Raw genomic sequence first — 24,013 nt, forward strand, 5'->3', positions numbered from 1 at the left:
GAGCATATGAAAAAATATAAAAAAGAGTGTCAAGTTTTCAATTCATACCTCTAATATTCTTGTTTTTAACTCATGAAAATTACTAATTATTATTTTTTTACGTTTTATCAGTAATATAGTTAAATTTTTATTGTCTAGTCTAGACACAACTTTTTCGTTTCTTTTTTTTTTATATTTTATAAATACATTTCAACGATGACATTTAGATTATTTTGACGAATTCATATTTGTAAAAATTCTTATAAATAACTAGTACAGCAATAAAATCCCTAAAGAAAACACTAAAATGTTTTTACTATAGTATAGCAGACTACGCAAACTTGCACAGCTGTAGAGTGGGGAAAAATTAACCGGTGCGTTTTCTTGTATATTTTTTAAACCACGTCTGTGCAGTCAGCACGAGTCAAAAAAGATTGCAATATAAACCGTAATAACCTTACTGTGCCTTGCTTAGTTTAATTCGTTTGATAAATAAAAAAAAGCTTTCAGAAAAAATGAATTACTATAATTCTACAGAAGGTCTTCCTTCGTCCGACTCCAATAATCATAATTCCCAAATGCAATTTAATGACAGAGTATATACTATTAATTGTAAACAAAAACTGAATCAGCATGAGTTTAATTAAAATTCAAATTGCAGGTGCGACTAACACCTGAAGAACAGAGAGTTTTGTCTCAATGTCTAAAAGAAGGAATTGTTACTAGAGCTATACCATTAGCAATATTAGGTGGTGTAGGTGCATTTGCAGGAGCAAAATTTGGAATATTATCTCACGCACGATGGGGAGCAAAACCAGCTGTAATAGGTTTTAGTCTACTGGGTTACTTTATAGGTAGAATATCATACAGCAATGTCTGTGTGCAAAGGGTTCTAGAAGTTCCTGATGGCAATATGAGAAAAATATTGCCACATTTGAATAAATCAAAACCAAGGTTAATTTTGATTATTTTCAAAGTAAAATGATGATATTTAAAAGTATGATATTGATATTGTGGATGAAATTATTTTTAGGGAAAATATTGATGATATACCAATGAATTATGTAACAGTTGAAGGAGAAAAAAACCCAGATCAATTGTGGACACGTCAAAGTGTATCAACAGATATTGATATAGCATCAACTAGTTCTTTTGATACAATTCCATCAGGCTAGTGTTTAAATGATTATTAATTTTTTTCAAATTATATACATCTAGTATAATTGAATATTATTTCAGATTATTATCCAACACGATCTGAAACATTGACACAAGAACCCAAAAACTACACTAGTTATGATGATTTGAGAAACAAAAATAGGCAAGAATATAACAGCAGGTAAATGAAATTTAAAAAATTGCAACGCTTGATACTGAACTTTAAAAAAAAAATTTCTTATTGTTTTAGACTTTACCCAGAAGGTAAAAGAAACATACCACAGCAAGGGTAAGTCAAATAGAGGATGATTATTTATCTTAAAATTTACAGTAATTATTAAAAATATCTAATGAATACATATATTTTAAATAGGTATGCTGCTCCTGCACCTATAGAGCCTCCAGTTTACAGAAGACCAGAGCCAAGAGATCAATACCTAGAGGGAACTCAAAAGAACAAGTATGGCGATGTATGGGGAACATAATATGTTATGTTTTAAAAATTTTTAAAAAATAGTGTAAAAATATTATAGAAAGATTCATAAATCTGGTGATTGATTTTGTATCATATATTTTCAAAATCAAAATCTTTATTATTTAATTCAATCATTGAATTAATTAATTTATTATTGAATTACTTGAATTATATTATTGAATAAATTATTGAAATTTGTTTGAAATCATCATCTCTAAATCATGCAAAACCTTGAATGAATGATTGCAGACAACAATTTAAATCTTTGAATATCATTTTGTGATGTAAATAAAAAATTTTATCCTGTGAAATTTAAAAAAACATAATAGAGGGAATTGTGAAGCCTTTTTTGCGGCACTTCTTGAATTTTTTTTTTAATTTGTTTATTGGCCTCTGCAGAATACATAACAGCCTTACGATTCTTGAAGTAGTAGTAGTAGGTTTTTTATTGGCATTTAAAAAATTTCACATAGCCATAGTACACGATTTCTTGAAAAAAAATTTACAACGTGCAGTGTCCTCTGGTGGAGTGTTTGCCATCAATATCGCATCAAATAAGGCAACGTGAAAGACTGCGCCAGAATGCGATCACTGCGAGACCGCAAGCACGTGTGAAAATACATCTATCTCACAGTGTGTCTGCATCGTGTATCAAACCACCGATTTTAATCGTGAACTTTTTGTGAATTAATAACGTACTAACGAAATAGGTCAGTTCTCAGCCCTTGCTTGTATATAAATCAAGTTACAATAAAAAACAACTCCATGACAGTCTGTAACAGTTCGTTTTTTCCTATAACAACATGGCTCAAAATTCATCTGACAGTGTAGATCAGAATCAGTTTGAAAAGAAATTTGAAGATTTTAAAAAGGTAATGCTGAGTAAACATGTGTCATTTTTTGTATTTCATGTTTATTTTCATATTAACATTCATATTTTAATTTATAATTATAATATTGTTTATGGAATTAAGATGCTTCTACTAATTTTATTTGTTTCGGTTACTTCATTTATTTGTGAAAAATGCATTTTAATTAGTATGGATAATTTTAGATTGCATTGGATGTCATTACAAATGGATGTACAGCATCTGATGAATTACCATGTGATAGAGATTTTCACTACTACAAGTGTTACCCAACATTTAATGAAATAAGGGAAAAGCACACTAAAAGAATCTCCAATATTATGCAATGCATCGTTAAACAAGCAGGAGTAGATACAAATATTATATCAAACAACATTAATGAAAAATATAATATACTTTTAGAGTCAAATGATATTTTGCTTAATAGAGCGGTAAGTCCAATTATTGATATCTTTCAATTGAATTTTTATTTTTAACAAATGTACTATTTTTGACAGGAAGCTTATATGGATATAGAACAAAGCACTAGTCAAAATACACCCACTAACTTTCTTGTTGTTGAGAGGCAAATATCATACAATGAGAATAATTTTTTATCAAAAAATGATGAAATTTCTTCAAAAACTCATCCTGCAACGCAAACTTTAAGATTATTTACTTGTGAAAATGTTCCAAAACCACAATTCCAATTTAAGGATAAAATTGAAAATAGTTATAGACCATGGAAACCTAGGATTAAAAATAAACCAAATTCAATTACTCCCTTAGCTATTCATAAAGTACAGGGGGAAGATGGATTTGAATATTATAGTCATCCTTATGAGTTTGAGTTAAATCAATTCAAACCACATGAAATACACTTGCAGAGGAGGCAACCAATTAAATGTAAATCTATTGAAGAAACTCCGCTAATTATTATTAATGATACAGCAAGTCTTAGGGCCATGGTAGATAATTTAAAAATTTACAATGAGATTGCAATTGATTTTAAAGAGCACACTTATAGAACTTTCCAAGGTATCATTTGCTTAATGCAAATATCAACTTTTGATACTGATTATGTAATTGATGCATTAACTCTCAGATCCGAATTACACATGTTAAATGTTATCTTTACCAATACAAGCATTCTTAAAGTATTTCATGGATCTCATTCAGATATTTGTTCATTACAAAGAGATTTATCTCTTTATGTTGTTAATATGTTTGATACTCACTTAGCTGCAAAAGATTTGCAACTTCCACTATTTAACTTACCTTATTTACTTGATATTTTTTGCAATATTAATCCTGATAGATATTTTCAAATAGTTGATTGGCGGGTAAGGCCCTTACCTGAGGAACTGACAAAATATGCCCAAAAAGACATACATTATTTGCTGTACCTAAAAGATATCTTAAGAAATGCTTTAATTGATAAAGATAACGGCCTAGATAGTATATTGAAAAATGTATTTACCAATAGCACTATTAGTTGTAAAAAAGTATATAAAAAAGAAGTTTATACTGACAACAGTTACATAAGAATGTACAAAAAAAGTAGAAAAAATTTTAATAGCAAACAACTCAATGTATTAAAAGAATTGCACAAATGGAGAGATGAAACTGCAAGAGAAGAAGATGAAAGTTACCATATGGTTTTACCAGATCATATGTTAATAAAAATTGCAGAGACTCTGCCAGAGAATGAGCATGGAATCTTTGCATGCTGTGATAAAATACCACCCCTTATCAGACAAAATGTAATGATAATTCATAAATTAATTTCAAATGCAAGAGATCAACCTTTTGAAACAACAGATAAATTATTGATGCAAAACAATCAATTAAATGATTCGAACTCATGGAATACATCCTCCCCTGATTTGATAAGTGGAATGACAATTCAACAAAATTTACCGTGTATGCTATCCAGTACTGCATTTAACAATTCAAAAACAGAGGTACAGTATTTTTACATACTTTGGCAAATGAGAGCAAAAGTTTTTCTATCTCACAAAAATCAGTTTGTAATTTATGGATTAATTCACCAAATAGAGTAGATCAATCAACTTTAACTCTCATTTCATCTTTTATAATGATAATTTTAAGAAATGAATTAATAATTAATTATCAATTAATATTTATCAATTTCAGACGGAAAAAAATTTACCATTTTTCGTGAGTCCTGGTAAAAAATATAAACTGATTCCGTCTACAGCAACAGAGGAAAGTGTACTAATAGTCAATCCATTCTTTAAAAAAAATGAGGATATTTCTACAGCCGAAACACAAGAAGAAACTCTACCTCCCAATCATTCTGCACTTAATACATCTATCGATGCACTTTTAAGTTCAACTGCAAGTTCTCAATTAGAAAAACGGAAAGAAGAAGAAACTAGAAATGAAGAAGTGACGGAAGGCAAAATAATTTATAAGAAAAAATCTGCAAGGTATTTCAATTACACATTGGATGAAATTAATGAAATGCATGATAAACATGATTTTAAAGATGATAAAAATAAGTCAAATAATCCTGGAGTCGAATTTAAAAAACAAATAAACTGGCTTGACATATGTAACATGTCTGAAAAGCCAATTACTAAAACTGAATTAAGAAAAAAAATGATTGAAGGAAGTAAAGAGCAACGATCGGTTAAAACACAAAAGATGAATGGAAACGAAACTTCGTCTCCCAGCTATATACCTATTAGTAACAAAAAAGGCAAAAGTATTCCAAAAGGAAAGAAATTTCAAGAAATGTTATCTATAATTCGAAATTCAGACGAACAATCTGCCAATTCATCTCAAAATTCAAAAAATAAGAAAAAAAAAAAGAAATTTTGGCGCAAAGGTAAAATTCGAATGAATGTGATGGAGTTTGAAACATTAGGACAAATGCATGGTCGCAAACGTAGACGTCAAGTCAGTTTTGATTGACGACTTAAGATTGGAAGAAGAGACTGGCTTGGTTTTAGAATTATATTCAAAAGCATGAAAAATTAATATTGGTATTTTTTTAATTGATTTAAATTAAAGGTGCCTTTATAATTTAGTAAAAAATACCTTTCATGTTATAGATAGAAAAAATTTTAAAATTGTTAAGTTCATCAATAGCGCTGAAGTATACCATGATTATTGTTATTGTAAAATAAAAAGGGAAATTCGAAAAGTTTTCATGATTTGTTTTCCAATTTTTTAAATAAAATGACATGTGCTCGAAAATGTATATGTTATACTACACTTTTTTATATTTTCTCAATTACCATAGAGAATTGTATAGGGATCAAAGAATGTGTTAAATCTGACTAGAATAAAGAATTAAATATTTGCTTTGATTCTAAAAAGTAACAGAGATGAGATTTAGTAAAAATAAAGGAGCGATAATAATTTTTATCAAAATTATGAATATTTTTTCTTGATGTTCCAATGACATTAAGATGAAAGTAAATGTTTCTGCGTCCCAAACAAAATTCGGCTCGACAAATAATTATAAATGATCTGAGACTTTCCAGTTTTTTGCTCTCTAGGCAAGTAATCGACTATTTAACTCTAATTACGGAATATAATGTGAATGAATTTATAAACAAAACTGACAACGATGCAATAGTGCGATCGGACATTCAACAAAAGAAATCATAAATATGTGGTTTGACGATCCATACTAAAATTTTATGTTTGAATAAATTAAAAAAAAACGTAGTAAATATTATAAAAAATAAAGCAATTAATTTGATTAAATTATTACTCATGAATTCTTTTTGCGTGAGCGCTTTACTTATCACCGAGACCAAAATCAAATTCCATTGAAAAAAAGTTTTATACTCCAATAAAATTTTCTCGCGATACTAGTGCCTTTTCACGATTGGATTGCATCTATAATTTATGGAAGGTTGCAGGATTTCCCAAAATAACTGTTTTAAATATCATATCTCATTCAACGATTCATATATTTCATTTATTATTAATTTCGTTTTAATTTCAACGAATATAGCAGATACAGACTAGGGTTTATCGATTTTTCTCGTCTCTTTAAATGTCAACTTTTGGATTTTATAATTTTCACGTTATATACACTGAATAGTGATACTTATAATACACATACGAGTACTCGTTTTAATAGTCTAAATTTTGCCATAAGGATGTAGTGTAATACATAATTAAATACGCACTTGTAATATCTATTATAAATAAAATTAAAGCAACGGAAACACAATATTAATTACATTTTCTCTCGACTTTAACCAATCGTATTTTACTTTTCTGAAAATTCATGAATTATTTTGTTAAGTTTTCGTGTGTTTCCATCGGCTTTGTACATAAAGTTTCATTTCTTATACACATCTATCATTTGAAGCGTGGTGAAATATCTTTCAAGATACTCCCATACGCTTGAAAAGATAAATTTTTTGCTCTCTTAGTTACCACAATTTTGCACCTTCATTATTTTTGGACGGTTTGCGTTGTGACGATGTCAGCCTGACATATATGTGTGTATAACGACGTAGCAATTCCAATTGACAAAAGCACGCCTCGACTTTCAGTATATTGACATTAAATATCCATGTATCATTTTTGTCTTAAAAGTTGTATTGGGTAAAGTATCGAAAATATAATTAAGTTCTACAGTGCGAAAAAAAGTTACAAGTCTTTGGAAACAGAGCGCGCCGAAGAGGCATCGAACGTGAAAATCTCAGCTGTTTCGCTCAACTTCATGCGCCGTACAGAATATTATATTTGTTCTGATATTTTATGTTTAAATATATTATATATATGTATATGTATAATCGGTTGGTACATTTTACAAAATCAATTAAAACTACTTTTACAATAATAGCTCTATGATAATGTTAATCATTATTTATAAAAAAAAAGTAGTAAGTAGCACACTGTCATCATCTGGACTAGCGACCTTGTAATTCTTCGTAACTATTATGTATATCGCAGTGATCGTGTACAGCGTCGAAATGTGAATAGCATGCTTCATGAGCTATTTGCCGAATTACATAATTTTCATTTTTAAATTTATTAATTTGATCGATGCTTTTGGAATCGCGCGTAAAATTTCTCGTGCTTTTCCTGAACTTATACAGATCATCAAATAAAAAAAAAATATATAATAGGAATCCATTATTGAGTCGAATCTAAAGCATATTCATTTATTTTTATTTCAGTTTGAAAAATGATGTAAACAAACAGTAATTTTCATGCACTTCACCTCGTCATTGATTTGCTCGTTTGTATAAAAATCATGATGATTTACAAAAATCGAGATGTGGGCCAGCCACAAAAAGCGTGCGCCGGTAGCCATTAGAAGATGATGCATTGCATAAAATTCATGAAAAGCTTCGAGTAAAAGGTATAATTTCTGATTTTTAAATTACTTCTAATCTATTTCTAATTATATACATTCACGACCGCCTTTACGTGAAACCGACGTAATGGTAGTTTAATTAATTTAAGATCAAATGATACTTTTTTCAAACTAAAACACCATTATAACAAATTTCAAATTACACTTTCAAAATTTTCGTATTTAAGAGTTGAATGTGAATTTGTTTACAGTTTTTCACACTTGCTGAAACGCAAAATTAGTACATTTTTTAAAACAATTTTTTGCTAAAATAATACTGTACCAGGCCAGGTAAAAATGTACTTTCAGAAAAAAAATCAACTTCCAGAGTATCGGTATTGGTCACAGTCATTAAAATGATAAAAATATGATTACATTATTCCGTGAATCGACGGTTAATAAATTAAGTGTCATAGTAAACAATAGGATCATATTTAAAATCAAAAGTATACTTTTCCGATACTCTAAAAGATGAAATCAAAAATCATTTTTATCTACCAAAAGGGTAGAATTCATTCAGACGTTGAAAATTGCACCTTAAACAAAATCTTTTCAAATTTTTCAATTTTGTATTATAAAAATATAAGCTAAACTATATAATTTGTTTAGAATATTCAAAAATTAAAATGTACAATTTTTTAATATAAAAAATTAATTCAACTCATCGAGAAAACTATAAATCTCGCATCACACTTTTATGATTATAAAAGTAATAATAATAATAATAATAACCGTAATCGTAATAAAAATAATCATAATCATAATTACAATAATACACTGAAAAAAATTTTATACCCAAATCCAGCGAAAATGGCTAGCTGGATCAGCAAAAGATATTTTGCTGCCACGGCAAAATTATTTTGCTGTGGGAGCAAAAAATTTTTGTCGCGGCAGCTATATGATTTTGCTGGGACAGCAAAAGGTTTTTTCGTGGCAGCAAAATATCTTTTGCTGATCCAGCTGTCCACTTTCGCTGAATAGACTTGGGCACAAGGACACTCGTAACCAATCGACTTGCTTTGGAAGTCCAATGCATGGCACAGAATGTGTAAGTAGCGGAGAGCAACGAACATCGCCGAGAGCCAGCCGAGGCAAATTTTTAGAACAAGTTCTAAATGCATAACTCGGAGTCGGTGGCGACACACTTCTATACACACGTGAGATGTTATTTGCTGGCATGTTTCGTCACTACACGCACAAACACAAACACACATTGCAAATGCATGTATACACACACGAATGATCACATACTCACACAAATGTGAACGATTCGAATGTCCGTTATAACGCGACTTGACATCGTCAAATCGCACACGGCACCAAGTTGCACAAACAAGGACGCTCCGCTGAGCGCCACTCGAAGGTACAAACACACACACACACATACACGCGCATGAGTGTAAACGAAGCAACACGCGCGCGAGCTGTCGAGTGACCAGGATTCGTATAAGCTGACATGGTGCAATACGGTCGAAAAACAGTCAATACTATGTGTTTCTGCATTTTGGGAGTAACGACAAACGACAGACGTGCTGGCAACTCGGCAGCTCGTGCGCGTGTTGCTTCGCTTACACGCATGCGTGTGTGTGTGTGTGTATGTGTATGTGTGATTGTACCTTCGAGTGGCGGTCAGCGGAGCATCCTTGTTTGTGCAAATTGGTGCCGTGTGCGATTTGACGATGTCAAGTCGCGTTATAACGGACATTCGAATCGTTCACATTAGTGTGAGTATGTGATCATTCGTGTGTGTATACGTGTGCTTGCATAAGGCTCTTGAGTTGCGATATCGTCTCATGCAATGTGTGTTTGTGTTTGTGCGTGTAGTAACGAAACAGTGCGAATCGTTTTAGAGATCGCTCTGAATCGCAACAGCGATGTGTAGGCCGACATCGCATGGGTGAGTGTGTGTGTGTGCCGCAGCAGCAGGCTAAATGCCAGCAAATAACATCTCACGTGTGTGCCGCCACTGACTCCGAGTTATGCATTTAGAACTTGTTCTAAAAAGTTGCCTCGGCTGGCTCTCGACGATGTTCGTTGCTCTCCGCTACTTACACATTCTGTGCCATGCATTGGACTTCCAAAGCAAGTCGATTGGTTACGAGTGTCCTTGTGCCCAAGTCTATTCAGCGAAAGTGGACAGCTGGATCAGCAAAAGATATTTTGCTGCCACGAGAAAACCTTTTGCTGTCCCAGCAAAATCATATAGCTGCCGCGACAAAAATTTTTTGCTCCCACAGCAAAATAATTTTGCCGTGGCAGCAAAATATCTTTTGCTGATCCAGCTAGCCATTTTCGCTGGATTTGGGTATAAAATTTTTTTCAGTGTATAATAAGTATTTTCATATTTATATATTATCTGTTAAAGAAGCTCTTTGTGTTCACGGCTCACAATAATTAAGGTATTTAATCGAGTGGCTCTTGTGTCAGATCACTAGTCATCGATAGAAGTCGGTTAAAGCTCTCAAGAGCACAAGGGAGATCATAAGCTGTCGCAAGCTTATCGTTTGAGCTTTAATGGTGTAGAATAAATATTTTGCCGATGTTTGCGCGCTGACCTCGAATGGCCGAGCAGCGAGATAAGTTTAAAAGGAGAGAATATAGAGAGCGAAATATACAGTATTTACGGGGCATCTCGCGGGTATCCCAATACATTTTGATTTACAGGCAATATAAGATACTGGAATACACAGAAAATGATTGAGATATTTTAAAATTAAAAAGTAATAATTCATTCGGTATTTAAATTAAAAACTATATCAACAATTATTGAACTGAGACTTCTTGGTGGGAAAATGGGTTTGCTTCGGGTTGCGCGGTCAATTATCACTTGGCCGTGAGCTTGGGCGCGTGCCGTTTCATGTGCAGGGCCAGATGATCGCTCCTGGCGAAGGACCTCTCGCAGACGGTACACTTGAAGGGTTTGGCCCCCGTGTGCTTGCGATAATGGCGCGTAAGCTCGTCCGAGCGTGCGAAGCGCCACTCACAATCCGGCCAGTGGCAATGATACGGTTTTTCACCTGCAAAAAGACGAAAGAAAGGTTAGAAAAATTAGATAAACGTCACATAAGAGGCATTACAACAGCATAACAGCCAAACTGTCTACATTTAAATGTACATGCTCGCATAATCTAATGAAAAAGCTCGCGACTTTAATCCGTCCAACTTTCCAAGTTACTCCGCGTGCCTATAAAGTATACAAGAATCACGTTGGGAGTTTAATACAAATTCTACGGCACGAATAAGTCAAGCCGGCAAATAGGTCGTTCAATTACACTCTTGTAGAAACACATACATGCACTCGCGCTCGAATACAACTGTTATACATCCATAGCGTGTCTATAGAGAGTCCTAAACATTAGTTAGAACACCTAAAATATGGCCTCTTTGTCTCTTTCTTTTCTCTTTCTCTCTCTCTCTCTCCGTCTCACATCGTTTGTATGGCTACGAGCTCATATAAGGCACAAGTCAAGAGCTTACTTACTGCACACGTATTATAGGATTGTGATCCAAGAGGTGGATTTGCATTCTAGCTGGAGAGAAAGAACTCACGCGAGAGAGAGAGACCGCGACTCTATATTACCGATTGCCTCATAGCAATGCTATTCTCTAGGCGCGTGTTAAAGGTACTCTCGAGCAAGCGCAATTCGCATTTATACGTTTCGAACGAAATCGAAGAAAAAAAAGGTGCGACCGAGCTTATATTTATATACATATTCCCAATCGTTTAATCTTTCTCATCGATGCGCCCTTTCGAACGCGCGAGGACTTTGAATGAATAGAGATTGGAGCGCGTGGCCAAAAGTCACCTCAGGAAGATGATCGGCAGCGATCGTATTTTAACGTTCATAGCAGAGTCAGCGATCGGTTCTTTGGAATAGTTGGTAACGATAGTCTAGATAGCGAACAAAGAATCGTTCGATATATGGCGTCGACTCGGCTCTGTCTGCTGTAACCTTTCACCCCCTTCAAAAGCGCACACAACTCGCATTGCTCATAGATATATATATATATTCGCAGCTATTTACAAACAACACGTTACGCGCAAGCGGGCTCCGCAGCCAGCCAAATGGAACAAAGTCATAAATATCTCTTAATAATAATCTTTTCTCCATCGCCCGCATACATTGTGCATATAATATATCAAAAATACTTTTGCGTAGCGCTGCTGCAGTTGTTGCCTCGTGCTACGGGCTTCGATCGTGAGTATACTTTGCAACTAGGCAATCGCTCCTATAGACGTCGATAATTTCACGACCGAAAAGAACGAATTTTCCCCGAGATAGTCGGAGGACGAAGAGCAAGAGCGGCGAAAAGTTGGCCGACGAAGGCTCGTAGGAGAGGAAAAAAAGGTGCGCATGGAGCTGGCAGGTCGGGTCACATGGCGCAGAAGCACGAAAAATCGGCCTTTGCTCGTGCGCGGCTCAGCGCGAAGCACGCGAGCCTTACAAAGCCGATCGAGCCGCATAGCGCGACGACCGAGCAGCCGCAGAATGTGCAATTAAGCGATAGATCGTACCTTTTATACGTGCCAGACTCGCGTCGACTCTGTGCATGTACGCCTATAGGAAATTACGCAAGCAGAGCCCGACGCAAACGCAAACACACATGCATACGATACGGCGTACAATATACATATACGTACGTATACACGAGTGCAGATATATAGATTCTGCCCAAGCTACTCTTATATGTATGTATAGCAGCTAACATATAGGCCCGAGTACATATGCAGCCAGAGAAACGCAAAGTCCTATACATGTGTCTGTGTGTATGTGTGCAGCGCTACAACAGCACAAAACTCCGAGCTACGAATGTACCTATCCCCCGATACATTAATGTAGGCGGTCACGAACTATTATCCTTTGTGTGTGTGTGTGTGTGTGTATCTTCAAAGAGGGAAGATTGGGCAATGCAAGCCGCCGCGAGTACCGTACGTGAGAGTGAGTGAGTGTACAAGAGAGAAGCTCCAATAAAAACGAAATCGTGATCTTTTGCTGTTCTACAGCCGAGAGCCGAGAGAGGAGTAGGTACGAGCAAGCGAGAGTGAAGTTTGTAACCTTCTCTTTCGCGTCTTTCTCCCCGCTCGTCGTCGTCGTCGTCGTATTACATACACACATACGGCACACATATAGCATATACACAAAACAAAGTCTTTCTTCTCTGCGAGTTTGGATCTTTCTACCTTATATCTGCGCCATACGTACGGCCTGTCTCCAAGTATACGTGCGCTGGCGAAAGGTCATGTCACGGAATATGCGCGCTGCGCGGGTGAGAGGCGCGCACAACCGACACAGCCTCAGACGACTCACATGCATAAGCAGTTATGCGCGCGAGCGATGATGCGACTTGGAAAATGCCGTAACGATGAGGCAACGCGATCGACGAGGAGAATATTTCTCCGCGGGCATGTAAAAAAGAGAGAGAGAGACGAACACGCGAACTCTGCACGCGAAAGGGTGACATTACTCGGCTCGAATCTGCATAATTCATTAATGCCACCGCGCGCAAACAGCCATTCTTTGTCTCAAGCTCGACGACAGACACACAACGAGAAGTTGCCTCTTGCAGATCTCTCGCATTTGGATTTCATTTTAATTTGCCTTCCTCGCCATCGTCGAACAATTAGAAAATTTGCTGGGATTGTGTAGCGCGTCCCCGCTCCGAATGACTTTATTTATAATTATATTAACGCTTCGCGATCGCGAGTCATAGCTGTAAAGCAATTGAAGGTAAGATTTACTCATCTACCTACGCGGTCTTTTTTGATGGCTTCGATTGTCAAATGGAGACATTATTGCGTTTATGCCACCGCGCGCGATCGCAATGTGTGCTCTGAAAATGGCCAAATCGAATTAAGTCGTGCAAAAAGGAAAAAAGTCGTAATGCACGTCATCGAGTCGGGTTGCTCACTCGTCCGCATCGTCCATTATCCCGCTACGGTATCGAATTAGCGTCTCGTCGCTTTTTCTTTACCGATCGATCCTAATTACATACGTCCAACCGATTGCATGAATCATTCGATACAGCTCGACGGCTGCCGACTCGTCTGCCCAGCGTGTCGCTCACGTGTACGTTTCCTTCTTCATGCGCTTCACTTTTTGCTTTTATACATCCCGTGCCTTTGCGTCTTTATACTTGCCAATATGTTAATAAAGCATTTTTTTCGATCAGAAGACCCATAATGCATACAAATCATTCATATCATTCGTTCGATTCAACTTGCACTTTTCATTGTGACCTATGCTTGGTGTTTGTGCATAGACAATGGAAACATCAACGCGCGGCTTACCGACGTGCTCGTATACTCTTCGAGTCGGGCTTTCGAGGCAATTGAAATATTTTGCAAAAATTCAATCGTTGGCAATGCAATTCCTAAGCAGCAATTGTTGTTCTATTCTTTCTAATCTCTCTTTCTTGATTCTTTCTCGACGCGTATACATTAGGCGAGTTTGAACGAAAATTCGTCGATTTCGCAATGATGAAATGAGAGACAAATGGCGAGGTTGATCGAGTCAGGCCTTTGTGCTTTCATAGCGGTTGCATATCTTTCGATCGAATGAACGATGCCTTACGCGAGGTTGATGATATAAAAAAGTATAAGAAAGTCATTAGGTCACTTGGGCTCTGCATCGTCCATAAAGCCAACTAGAATAAAATCTCGAAATTTTTCTAAAGCTCCAAAGAATATATTTATTTCCAGTGCACTTTTTTCACAAGTTCTAAAGTGAATTACGAAATGATGATCGAACCATTGCTCCGCTCTTTATTCCATCTGCATCGTAGATTGGTCGATAATACGTATGGGCATTACAATATATACGAACTCAGATCCTTGAGAATTTGTAGGGAAAATTTTTCGATATTTATTCGTGAGATGTTACGATACGAAGATCGTGTATTTTACAAAATTTCATAAGAATATTTACGAACACGTATCGGGCGTGGGTGCATGAGAAAATCCATACCCAGAACTTGGCGATTGGCTGATGAATAACAAGTGGCGAATATCATCGTCTCCGCATTGCAACGATGATCATAAGGTTGAATGTAATTGAAAAATCGGCGACTCGACGATACTTTCCTCGGCGCATGAATTTCGATCGTACGTCAAAGATACGTCAAACCTGAAGAGGTCTCGGGTGAAAAATTAAAGCGTTTCCGTCGTCGGATCTGTCGAGCGCACACACGCAAGAGACAAGACGATCAGAGACATCGCTTTGATGTGTGTACAAAAAGTCAATGGAGCACGTCGCAATGATTTAGTACGCGCGGTCTTACTAATCTGATTGGAATATTAATGAAACATAAGGTGCTCCGTAGGTAAAATGACACATCCAGCGGGATGAATGCGCTTGACGAGATTCGCAGTTCGCGAGCGATTCTCCCCTCTCAGCTTCTCTCTTTCTCTCTCTTGACTCGAGCATGTATCGGTAGCTCGAGATTCGTATCGGCATTTAAATGTCTAGACTCATATATAAATGCGGATATGAACATTTTTCTGTAGGTACATTAAATTTCACGATTGATAAAGCCGTAATATCCGACTTATGAAAAAATAAACATTTCACAGTGAGATCGATCGTGTTTTTTAAGTCAATATTTCTTCTTCTTTTTTGTTCGCAACATGTCGCAAGCGCACATTCGCAAACACACGCTTATGTTATGATACGCATACACGAAATTCCGAGATTCACTTTCCATTCATAAAAACCGTCCTACATATACAGCACTACGCGCGCGCGCGCTTAACGAGCCACGCTTTCATTTGAGGCACTTTTGCGCTGAAATAAAAAAGTCACGCGTATACAAATATAACCAATTTACTAAGTCAGTAAAGTAAACTGATCATACTCGTGGAAGATTTTGCTTGAACACTGCAATTTAATCGGCTCGGTTTTAGACGAAATGTGCGAATCGGAGGGTCGTTTGTGCAAAAAGAATGTACAACTCGTCTACAGCTTTGCCAGCTGCTAAAAATTATTCGCTAGTTGTTCTAGCATAATGAATAATATAGCATAGATAATGGAATGCCGCTTGCCTCGTGCGCGCATCGAGTTTTGCATGTGCAACAGAGATGAATTTTCTTCAAGTTTACGCGATGTTCATTGAAGAAGAGAAGAGAAAAGGAAAAAGATGTAGAAGAAGGAGAAGAAGAAGAGCCACGTGCTTGAGGCTCTCAACCCGTTATGTGTACTGGCCGAGGAGATAGAAAGAGAGAGAGAGAACGTGTGCAACCTGGTCCCCTGCGGAGCGCACACCGATGTTATATTACACATACATACAGAGAGTAAGAGCAAGAGAGAGGTCCAGTATATGTATACCTGCGTACAAGGAGCACATACACGTACGTACGCACACCGGATGTTGGCGATTCAAAGTAAGCCTCGCCGATGGCGTTCGTTATGCTGATGAGCTGGATTTATTATATGTATATTTAGGTGCCGCGGACTCTCGAAAGTCCGAATGAAAAGAATCGCAAAGAATGGCTGCCATACAGCGTAGTGTACTGTACGCGCGGGCCGCTCGCGTATTGAATGAAAATCAGCAAAAAAACGAGCCGAGGAAGGAAGTCAACGGGATGCTGATTTGTATTATGGATTTCTCTTATATTAGGAGGACAAGCTTTCGGCTTATGCACATTACATTTTTTTCCTTGCCTGGATTGTTCGTCATACACATTATATCGCCGAGGATAAATGAAAAAAGCTCGTTTTTTTTCTTTGCTTCTTTGGCGAGTGGCGATAAAGAGCCTGCCATATAATGTATGTAACTGCACGTGTAGCGCTGATTATAAATAAAAAGCGAGCGTCGCATTTCGTTCGTCGTTTCGTTCGTCGCGGAAATAAAAGGAGCGACTCTCGAGCTCGCAGTATGATTTGCGCCGCGTTAATGTAATTTGCATTCGCAGCATTGGCATCGACTACAGTCAGAAGGAAAGGAAAAAGAGACATACAGACGTTTCACGCGCCAGACTCCAATATACACGCGTCCAAAGTATAGTAGACACACGGGCAATAAAGCATAAATACTCGGTCGAGAGAAAGAGAGAGAGTAAAACCGCAAGTGTTCATCTCGTTGCGTATCCTCTCATAATTGTATTAGTCGCTGCTGCGCGCGGTAAGTGAACTACCTCCACATGCAAGCCAAGCCAGTATATGGTATATAGGATATACGCGCGTATAATGCGCGGTGGTGTCCTCACTGGACCACGACGCACTCTTAGACAAGCTACTCGTTCTCCCCCTTTCGCGGCAATAAAAATTAATATATACACTTATATAATGGCCAAGTGACGGCCAATAATCATCATCCTCCTCCCAGCGGCAGCAGCCAGTAGCAAGAGCTAAACGAGCGATTATATAATTTCTTCATTCCGCGCGCGCGCCAGAATCTATATATGCTGCAGTGCGCAAAGCGCACTTGGGTCTGCTCATAGAGCACGTACGTGCACAACGTGTACCGCGCCCTCCAGTCATTCGCGGTCCGTTTAATGTATAAAAGCTCGGCTTGTATCGCTGTCGGTTCATCTTTCTCTCTTTCTTTCTTCTTCGCTTCGCGCGAGCGGTTATTAGCTATGGTAACTCGCAACGACTATTAGTCCCGCGCGTACTACGCACTCGCGTGAACTCGTCTTTTTTTGGAATTATCCAAGCTCGTTCGAAAGCGCTGATTGTGCTGCGTCGCGCCCGCGTCTTATTGAGTTACCTATACGTCTAAAAACGCGCACTCATAAAGAGTAATTTCCGTTGTACGCCTTCGACTTGATGGATACAGACGGAACACGATTTTTGTCCTATATTCGCTAATTGGGCCATAATTGTAAGAAAAAAAAGCAAAACATATTCGCTAATCATGATTCGATTCGCGCCTACGATATCTGACTTGCACCTTCTTAATAAGCCAGAGCTACGAATGTCTCGAAAATTTCGTTATCCCCGCAAAAAAGCCACGCGACGTGCGCCTCTCGCTGAGATATTATAGCTTGTTTTTTTTACTGTTTATCAAGTTTAATGACGGCTTAATAAAAGAATGCTAATTCGAAAAAGAAAATAAATAAAAATCAGAACACCGAAGAATGGCACGTGTCACGACGCGCGTACATCGAGAGCAGCGAATGTCGGCGGACACGCGTTATGCATAATTTCAAACTTTGTCTTCAGTTAAGAGGATTTTGCCGCTCGTCGCATAATACATGCGTAGCTAGTTAAGCAAATTCGGGAATACCTCTTTCAAAATACAGACAAATTTTGTAAAAATATGAACAAAAGAATTTACCTTTCTTAAAAATTAACAGTTTTTACGAGAAATCGTCAATTTTGGACTTGGAATATATAAAAAGATACAAAATATATGATAAAAAAAATTTAAAAATCCGGGTAGTAGGAAATATAATAGCAAACAATTGAACCGAAAAAGGTAACGGATCTACAAGATCCTGACTCGTTGAATCGTTCAACTCGATAAAATAATGTTTATATAGTATAGTTATTATTTCCTTCAATAGTTATGTGCCCTAGTTAATGAAAATATGACCATGAAATTGCGAGTTCATTCAAAGTCGACAGCTTTGATAATTTTGAGTATAGGGAGCTCGTCGCGTTCCGTTTCATCCCCTCCCACTGGAGAGGCCCAAATCAGCTCCTTAATATTCGTGCAACGAAAGAGGTTGAGGCGCACGTCGCGAGCCTCGCCAGTTACGCGCAGCTCTTGCGAAATGTAATCGAATATCAAACGCACCGTTGTCCACCGCTGCTCGTTCGTTACGCGATTCATGCACGAGATGCGTACGGCTCACCGATTGACTTTCATTGTAAGCGGAGTGGCATCGAACCTTTGGCGTGTGCGTACATCGCGAGACACGTATAAATCAAGCTCTCGAAAGCACGAGTTGGTTTTTTCTCACGTTGTACGCGTTGCAGTAGTTGGACGTGCAGCTTGACTACATATATATACATGTACATTATAATACAACGCGAGTATATCGCTCAGCGCATCAAAGTCCCTCCCATAAAAGCGATAGCGAACTATGATACTTTGGGCGGCAAAATTAATGGCCTTTCGATAAATTTCCAGTTTCGTCGGGCAGCTCGTGTATCTCTCCCTCGGCGCACACACGCCGCGTGTAGCTACATTTTTGTTTATTGAGACAGCTCGAGAGCAGCGCGATATCTGCATACACGCATCACATACACACAGGTAGTTTCAAGCACAAGCAGGCTTACTTAGTCCAAGAGGTATGTGCATATAATAAAAGCAGCGACTTACCCGTATGGATGCGCTGGTGAGCTTTGAGGTGCGAACTTTTTGTGTACACCTTCGTGCATCCTGCAAAGAGAGAAGCAAGAGTAAGAACAAAAAAGCATGAAAATGAGAGAGAGAGAGAGAGAGATCATAGTCGTCAGCGCGTACACGTTGCTTGTCGCCGCGGCCGTTCTCTTCTTCTTCTTCTTATTATTATATACCTTCTTCGTACGCTTCTAAAGTGACACAAAAAGTCACTGCCATATACAGGCGCATATAGCGTCTTTTCAATTTCTCGAGAGCCACATCTTTACAAGTGTGTATCTGTTCTTTTGAAACGACCACGACGAAGACGACGCTGTCGCGTGTGCATATACGTTTTTTTCATCTTCGCGCGTTTGCGTGAAATAATAATATAATATACGCGTATAGGCAGCGCACGTCTGCACATACGCGAGGCCTTCGCATGACCAGCGCAGTTACTGCTTATTATTATTTTCGACGCGTTTAAGTAACACCTTTTAGCGCGACGATTCGTAATAACGTTTGCGCGCACGTAATATATATATCTTTTTTTTATGATAATAAACCTGTACTTATACACAAATTTTGTCGTAAAAGTGCTGCAGCTGATTAATACAGCAACTCCGCGAGCAAATACCTGCATATCTGTATAATTCTGCAAGTGTCGCGGAAATTCATAATATATATGTTACAAACAAATCGCCGCAATCATCGTGAGTCGTAAGAGAAAAAACGTTTAAATGAAACAAATTAATTAATTTTTTGTTTTTGGAAAAACCCAACGCGTCAAAGTATCAATGTACAGGATATGAAATTACCGTTGAATTAATTGTCAATAACATTACCTCGAAAATCACAATGATGAACTCTCCGCTTCTCTAATTCCGGATTATTTCTTCTGTTGAACTTTGTTGTATGGCCCGTCTGGCCGACCGTCCCCGACGTCGTGTTATTCGCCGATGCCGCCCCCGTCGTCGTGGAGGAGCCCAATCTCAAGCTCGAGGCCGCATTGTTACTATTAGCCCCGACCAGGAGGCCATTATTTCCAGGATTATTGGCGTTACTCGTCGTCAACTGGATTTGAGGGTACGGCGGCGGGGGCGTCCTACGCGACGGTCCACCGGCCAGAGGTGAGCCAGGATCGGAAATCGGCGGCGTCAGAGGTGAAACGTACATGAGACGCGACATCGAGCCAAACGTCAGCGAGGACAGCGCACCATTGCTATTGTTGCTGTTGTTGTTATTGCTACTATTGTTGTTTGTCGATTGCGTCTGTTCTGTGCTGTTACTGCTCACGTTGCAATTATTGCTGTCGAATAGATATTTGAAGATCGTTAAAGATATACTCGAGAGTGGAATAGTTGAATTATAATTAAATGATTTGGGGAATATCGTTAGAGTACTATGTATTCGTGAAGCACAAGAACATTTAAAAAAACCTCAAGAGTTTATCAAGAATCAGCGCTAAAGAGCTCTTGAAAGTAGCAACGGTATTTCATTTCTTAACGAAGCTTTACTTGTCACAAGCTCACGAATATTTCGATAAGAAAAAAATGATTGAATTGCTCACTGTATGCTGTTGTTGTTATTGGTACTAGGATTATTGTTGTTGGTGCAGGGAAACAATTTGAAGGCATTGGTCCGATGATGCTGCTGCCTATTGGCTGCGGCGATGTACGACGACGACGACGTTGGAGCCTCGAGTAGATGAAGCGTCGGTTGCGACAACGATTGAGGATCGGGTTTAATGTCTTGAGGCGACAGGACCGGCTGTGGCGACGACATCGGATCGATTTGATCGTCCGAGAGATTCTCCAACTTTACGTGTAGCTGCACAATACAAATTAATCTTGTAATTCGTTCTCGTACACGTATAATATTTTTTCATATATTTTAATTGACGCTTGATATTGTAAAACAATTTATTGACGAGAAATGTATCAAAGTAAAAGTATAGGCAAATTAAGTTTAAGCAAATATTCTCGCGAGATTAAGTTGACGATAATCTATAATATTAAAAAAAAGAAAAAAAATACATACGAGGGTCTGAGTATGGAAACTCACGTGGGAGACCGTCTGAGCCTGTCCGAGCATGTCGGCATTCTCGGGATCTAATTTCTGTATGCTCGACGTAATGTCCTCCCAGAGAGGCGGCCTGAGAAAGACGTCGTCGTCGCTGGGGTTGTTCTGCAACGTCGTCACGTGCGCCGACGACTGCTGATGCAACGAATGATGCCCCGAGGACGACGACGACGACGACGACGACGATTGGCCGTGATGATGATGATGCTGATGCGCGCCTCGCTGCTGCTGCTGTGTATTATTGACGACGGCTGCGACGAAACTCGGCCGACACGCCGCTGGGCCGACCTGCTCGAAGTACTCGTCGATCGTGCTGTCCTTGGCGACGTCGTCGTCGTCCACCCTGTGGCCATCGTTCCTCGATAGGAGCGTGTCGAGCTCTACGGGCTGAAAAATTAAATTATCGTTGTGAATCATTGAAAGTCATCTTGCTATACGTTGCGTAATGTTTTTTGCTGTTGCTTACTTAGGCACAAGTGGTCGACAAATAGAATAAATTAGTTAAAGCCTCTAATTATAGTCGTAGTACATAATAGTACTTGAAGATAGCTTTTAATTTCTTAAACATAATTATTTGAATTTTAAATTGGTTGCCGCCGTCAAAGACCAATCAAGTCGCATCGAAAAAAGCGTCGTTTCGAGTACTCCTAACGAACGTCGTTGCTCCATGCCATGAAAATTCATCGATGTATAAATCGGACCCATATAGATACAATACATAATCTTCGTGTAAAATTGAACTTGTTACGGGGCGTTATGGGCATAATCAAAAGTCGTCACGATGCTGGTTGCATAAATCACGCGTACGCCAAAGAGGGACAAAATCGAAGCGATACGTCGTGCGTTCAAAGTAACACCTTGATCGTGACAATAAAAAGAGCATTTCGTATAGTAAGGCAGTCGTACCGAACGCTTAGATATACATATGCCACGATACGCGATGAGAGAGAGAGAGAGAGAGAGAGAGAGGGAATGGAGGCATCCATAATGAAAATCGGCAGAGTCACCTCTATTATGTATAAGTTAGGGAGCGCGCGCGAGTGCGATATAAACAACGCTTCGGTGTATTTATACATATGTGATAGTCACGGAATGATTTGTTCTTTGCGCAGTTGTACGAGATGTGCAGAGCCCGCTCTCGACGCAAAGAGCCAAAGAAAAGTTCACGCCTCCGAAGAGCAGGCAGACGCGAGCATGTGAGCGCGTATGCATATGAGCGCGCTTATCCTTGTATACATTTCGGTATATTATAGCTATGTGTGCGATATAAACGCGCAGAGTCCGCAAGCTCAATAATACCAAAGTCAACGACGCCCCTTTCACGCCTCGCTTGCGCGCGAGTTTCTCCTGCGCAGCTCCTCCTCCGCCCACGCTTCTACGCATGTAGATGTACTGTATACTATTACACACACACACGCACACGTATACAGCTCATAAGCATCGAGGAGCGCGTATAGTGTCTCACAAAAATGAGGTGGCATAGAAGAGCTACTCACCCTCTACGTGAGACGTACGAACGCAAATTGAAGTTGACGAAGAGTCAAATGAAAATTGAAACTATCCTTCAGGTACATCGATGTAGAGCCTGAGGGTGTAGAGATTTCACAACATTCACTCTGAGGACCTCGATCAAATTCTCGATTCTTACACCGAGTACTGTCTTCATAAAAACACCAAATCTAAATTACTATTAATCTTGACTGCTTTTACTTCTGCCATAAAACTGTGTAAAATCAGTATCTTCTTTATAAAGAAAGAAATTGTAACCTAATTCTTTTCACGTGTGCGCGAGTTATGAATTATGAATATTAAGTTAAAATACTCAAAAAAGCGCGAGAACTCTACCAAAAAGTCCAAAACCCTTCATATACTCGAATTCCTAATGTTTACAGAATGACATTTTTGGAATAAATTCTTGACAATATACTTCTCAATATACTTGACTTGAAATTATTTCATGGCTGTGATTGATTTTGATAGAATTCGGTTGGCTAATAAAGCAAACGAACAATTGTTATACACGAGCACTAATATATTTCAATGCAGGACACTCATTGTCCTGATGCAACATTTACCCAATGATCCTCATAAAAAATTTGCACGAATTTTTAATTTTATGGCCTGTTGCACTGAATGTGTCTTCGCTCCTTTCGCGAAGTGCATACGATGAGAAGCTAAATTGTTTTTATCCAAGTTCACTCACCGACAGCAGATCAGCACCAAGTGTTTAAGTGGAAAAAGGGGTGGAAAAAATTGGCCGCGCACGCGCGTGTCGACCTCACACGCAGCGAGGCAAAATCGCGAGCTAATATTAATATTTTATATATAATATATATATAGACGTATCCTGTAGAGCATAAGGTCGACTTTTGTGCGAGCTCTCAACGCTGAAAAGAACGGCGAGCTCGGGCCGGCTGTACTTTAATTACCGCCTCGAGCAGTTCCCGCGCGCACGAGCGCGAAACGCATTCGATATAATAATCCAAAAGAGCAAAGTGTCCCACAAGATAATTCGCTCCAGATTAATAGAAACCTGCGAGTGTGAGTGCTTGTGTATACGTTGCGGCTATATCGCGCATGTACATAATAACAATGGGTATAAAACTGCGAAACAGCAAAGAAAGCAAAGAGAGTTGCGAGAGAGTTGCGAGAGAGAGAGAGAGAAGGTTCTCGCTGGCGAAAGGGAGGGAAGGGTGGAAAAAAGGCTCGGGCGATAATAACATAGGTCGTTGTCGAGCTGGTCCCTCTACATGGGCAATATGTGTGTGTGTGTGTGTGTGTGTGTGTGGATAAGCAAGCGCGCATCTGAATTCTGAACTGCCAACACTCGCATCCGGCCATTAAAGGTGTACC

The 24,013-nt window shown here is 38.4% G+C and overlaps 3 protein-coding genes across 3 annotated transcripts in view; 2 read left to right on the forward strand and 1 right to left on the reverse strand.

Moving 5' to 3' along the window:
- Positions 1-79: 79 nt before the first annotated feature.
- On the forward strand, positions 80-1,739 carry LOC106659055 (OCIA domain-containing protein 1). Its single transcript, XM_014381355.2, has 6 exons — positions 80-575; positions 641-933; positions 1,013-1,149; positions 1,219-1,318; positions 1,388-1,426; positions 1,511-1,739. Exons 1-6 carry the CDS (start codon positions 495-497, stop codon positions 1,620-1,622), a joined length of 762 nt encoding a protein of 253 aa, XP_014236841.1. The 5' UTR covers positions 80-494; the 3' UTR covers positions 1,623-1,739.
- A 425-nt stretch (positions 1,740-2,164) lies between these two features.
- LOC106658663 (exosome component 10-like) lies at positions 2,165-8,336 on the forward strand. The gene is made up of 4 exons (XM_014380717.2): positions 2,165-2,484; positions 2,667-2,912; positions 2,979-4,424; positions 4,618-8,336. Exons 1-4 carry the CDS (start codon positions 2,416-2,418, stop codon positions 5,398-5,400), a joined length of 2,544 nt encoding a protein of 847 aa, XP_014236203.1. The 5' UTR covers positions 2,165-2,415; the 3' UTR covers positions 5,401-8,336.
- Positions 8,337-10,200: 1,864 nt separating this feature from the next.
- The window catches only part of LOC106658182 (dendritic arbor reduction protein 1-like), a 71,938-nt gene continuing 58,125 nt past the window's right edge, over positions 10,201-24,013 (reverse strand). Inside the window, exons 4-8 of the mRNA XM_023459884.1 lie at positions 21,143-21,547; positions 20,649-20,908; positions 19,924-20,387; positions 19,079-19,138; positions 10,201-10,830 (exon numbers count right to left, since the gene is read on the reverse strand). Coding sequence (XP_023315652.1) covers positions 10,637-10,830; positions 19,079-19,138; positions 19,924-20,387; positions 20,649-20,908; positions 21,143-21,547 — 1,383 coding nt within the window. The 3' untranslated portion in view covers positions 10,201-10,636. The remainder of the gene's footprint in view (positions 10,831-19,078; positions 19,139-19,923; positions 20,388-20,648; positions 20,909-21,142; positions 21,548-24,013) is intronic.

Source organism: Trichogramma pretiosum, unplaced genomic scaffold (assembly GCF_000599845.2).
Source record: "Trichogramma pretiosum strain Unisexual culture from Peru unplaced genomic scaffold, Tpre_2.0 scaffold16, whole genome shotgun sequence".
NCBI classification, from domain to species: Eukaryota; Metazoa; Arthropoda; class Insecta; order Hymenoptera; family Trichogrammatidae; genus Trichogramma; species Trichogramma pretiosum.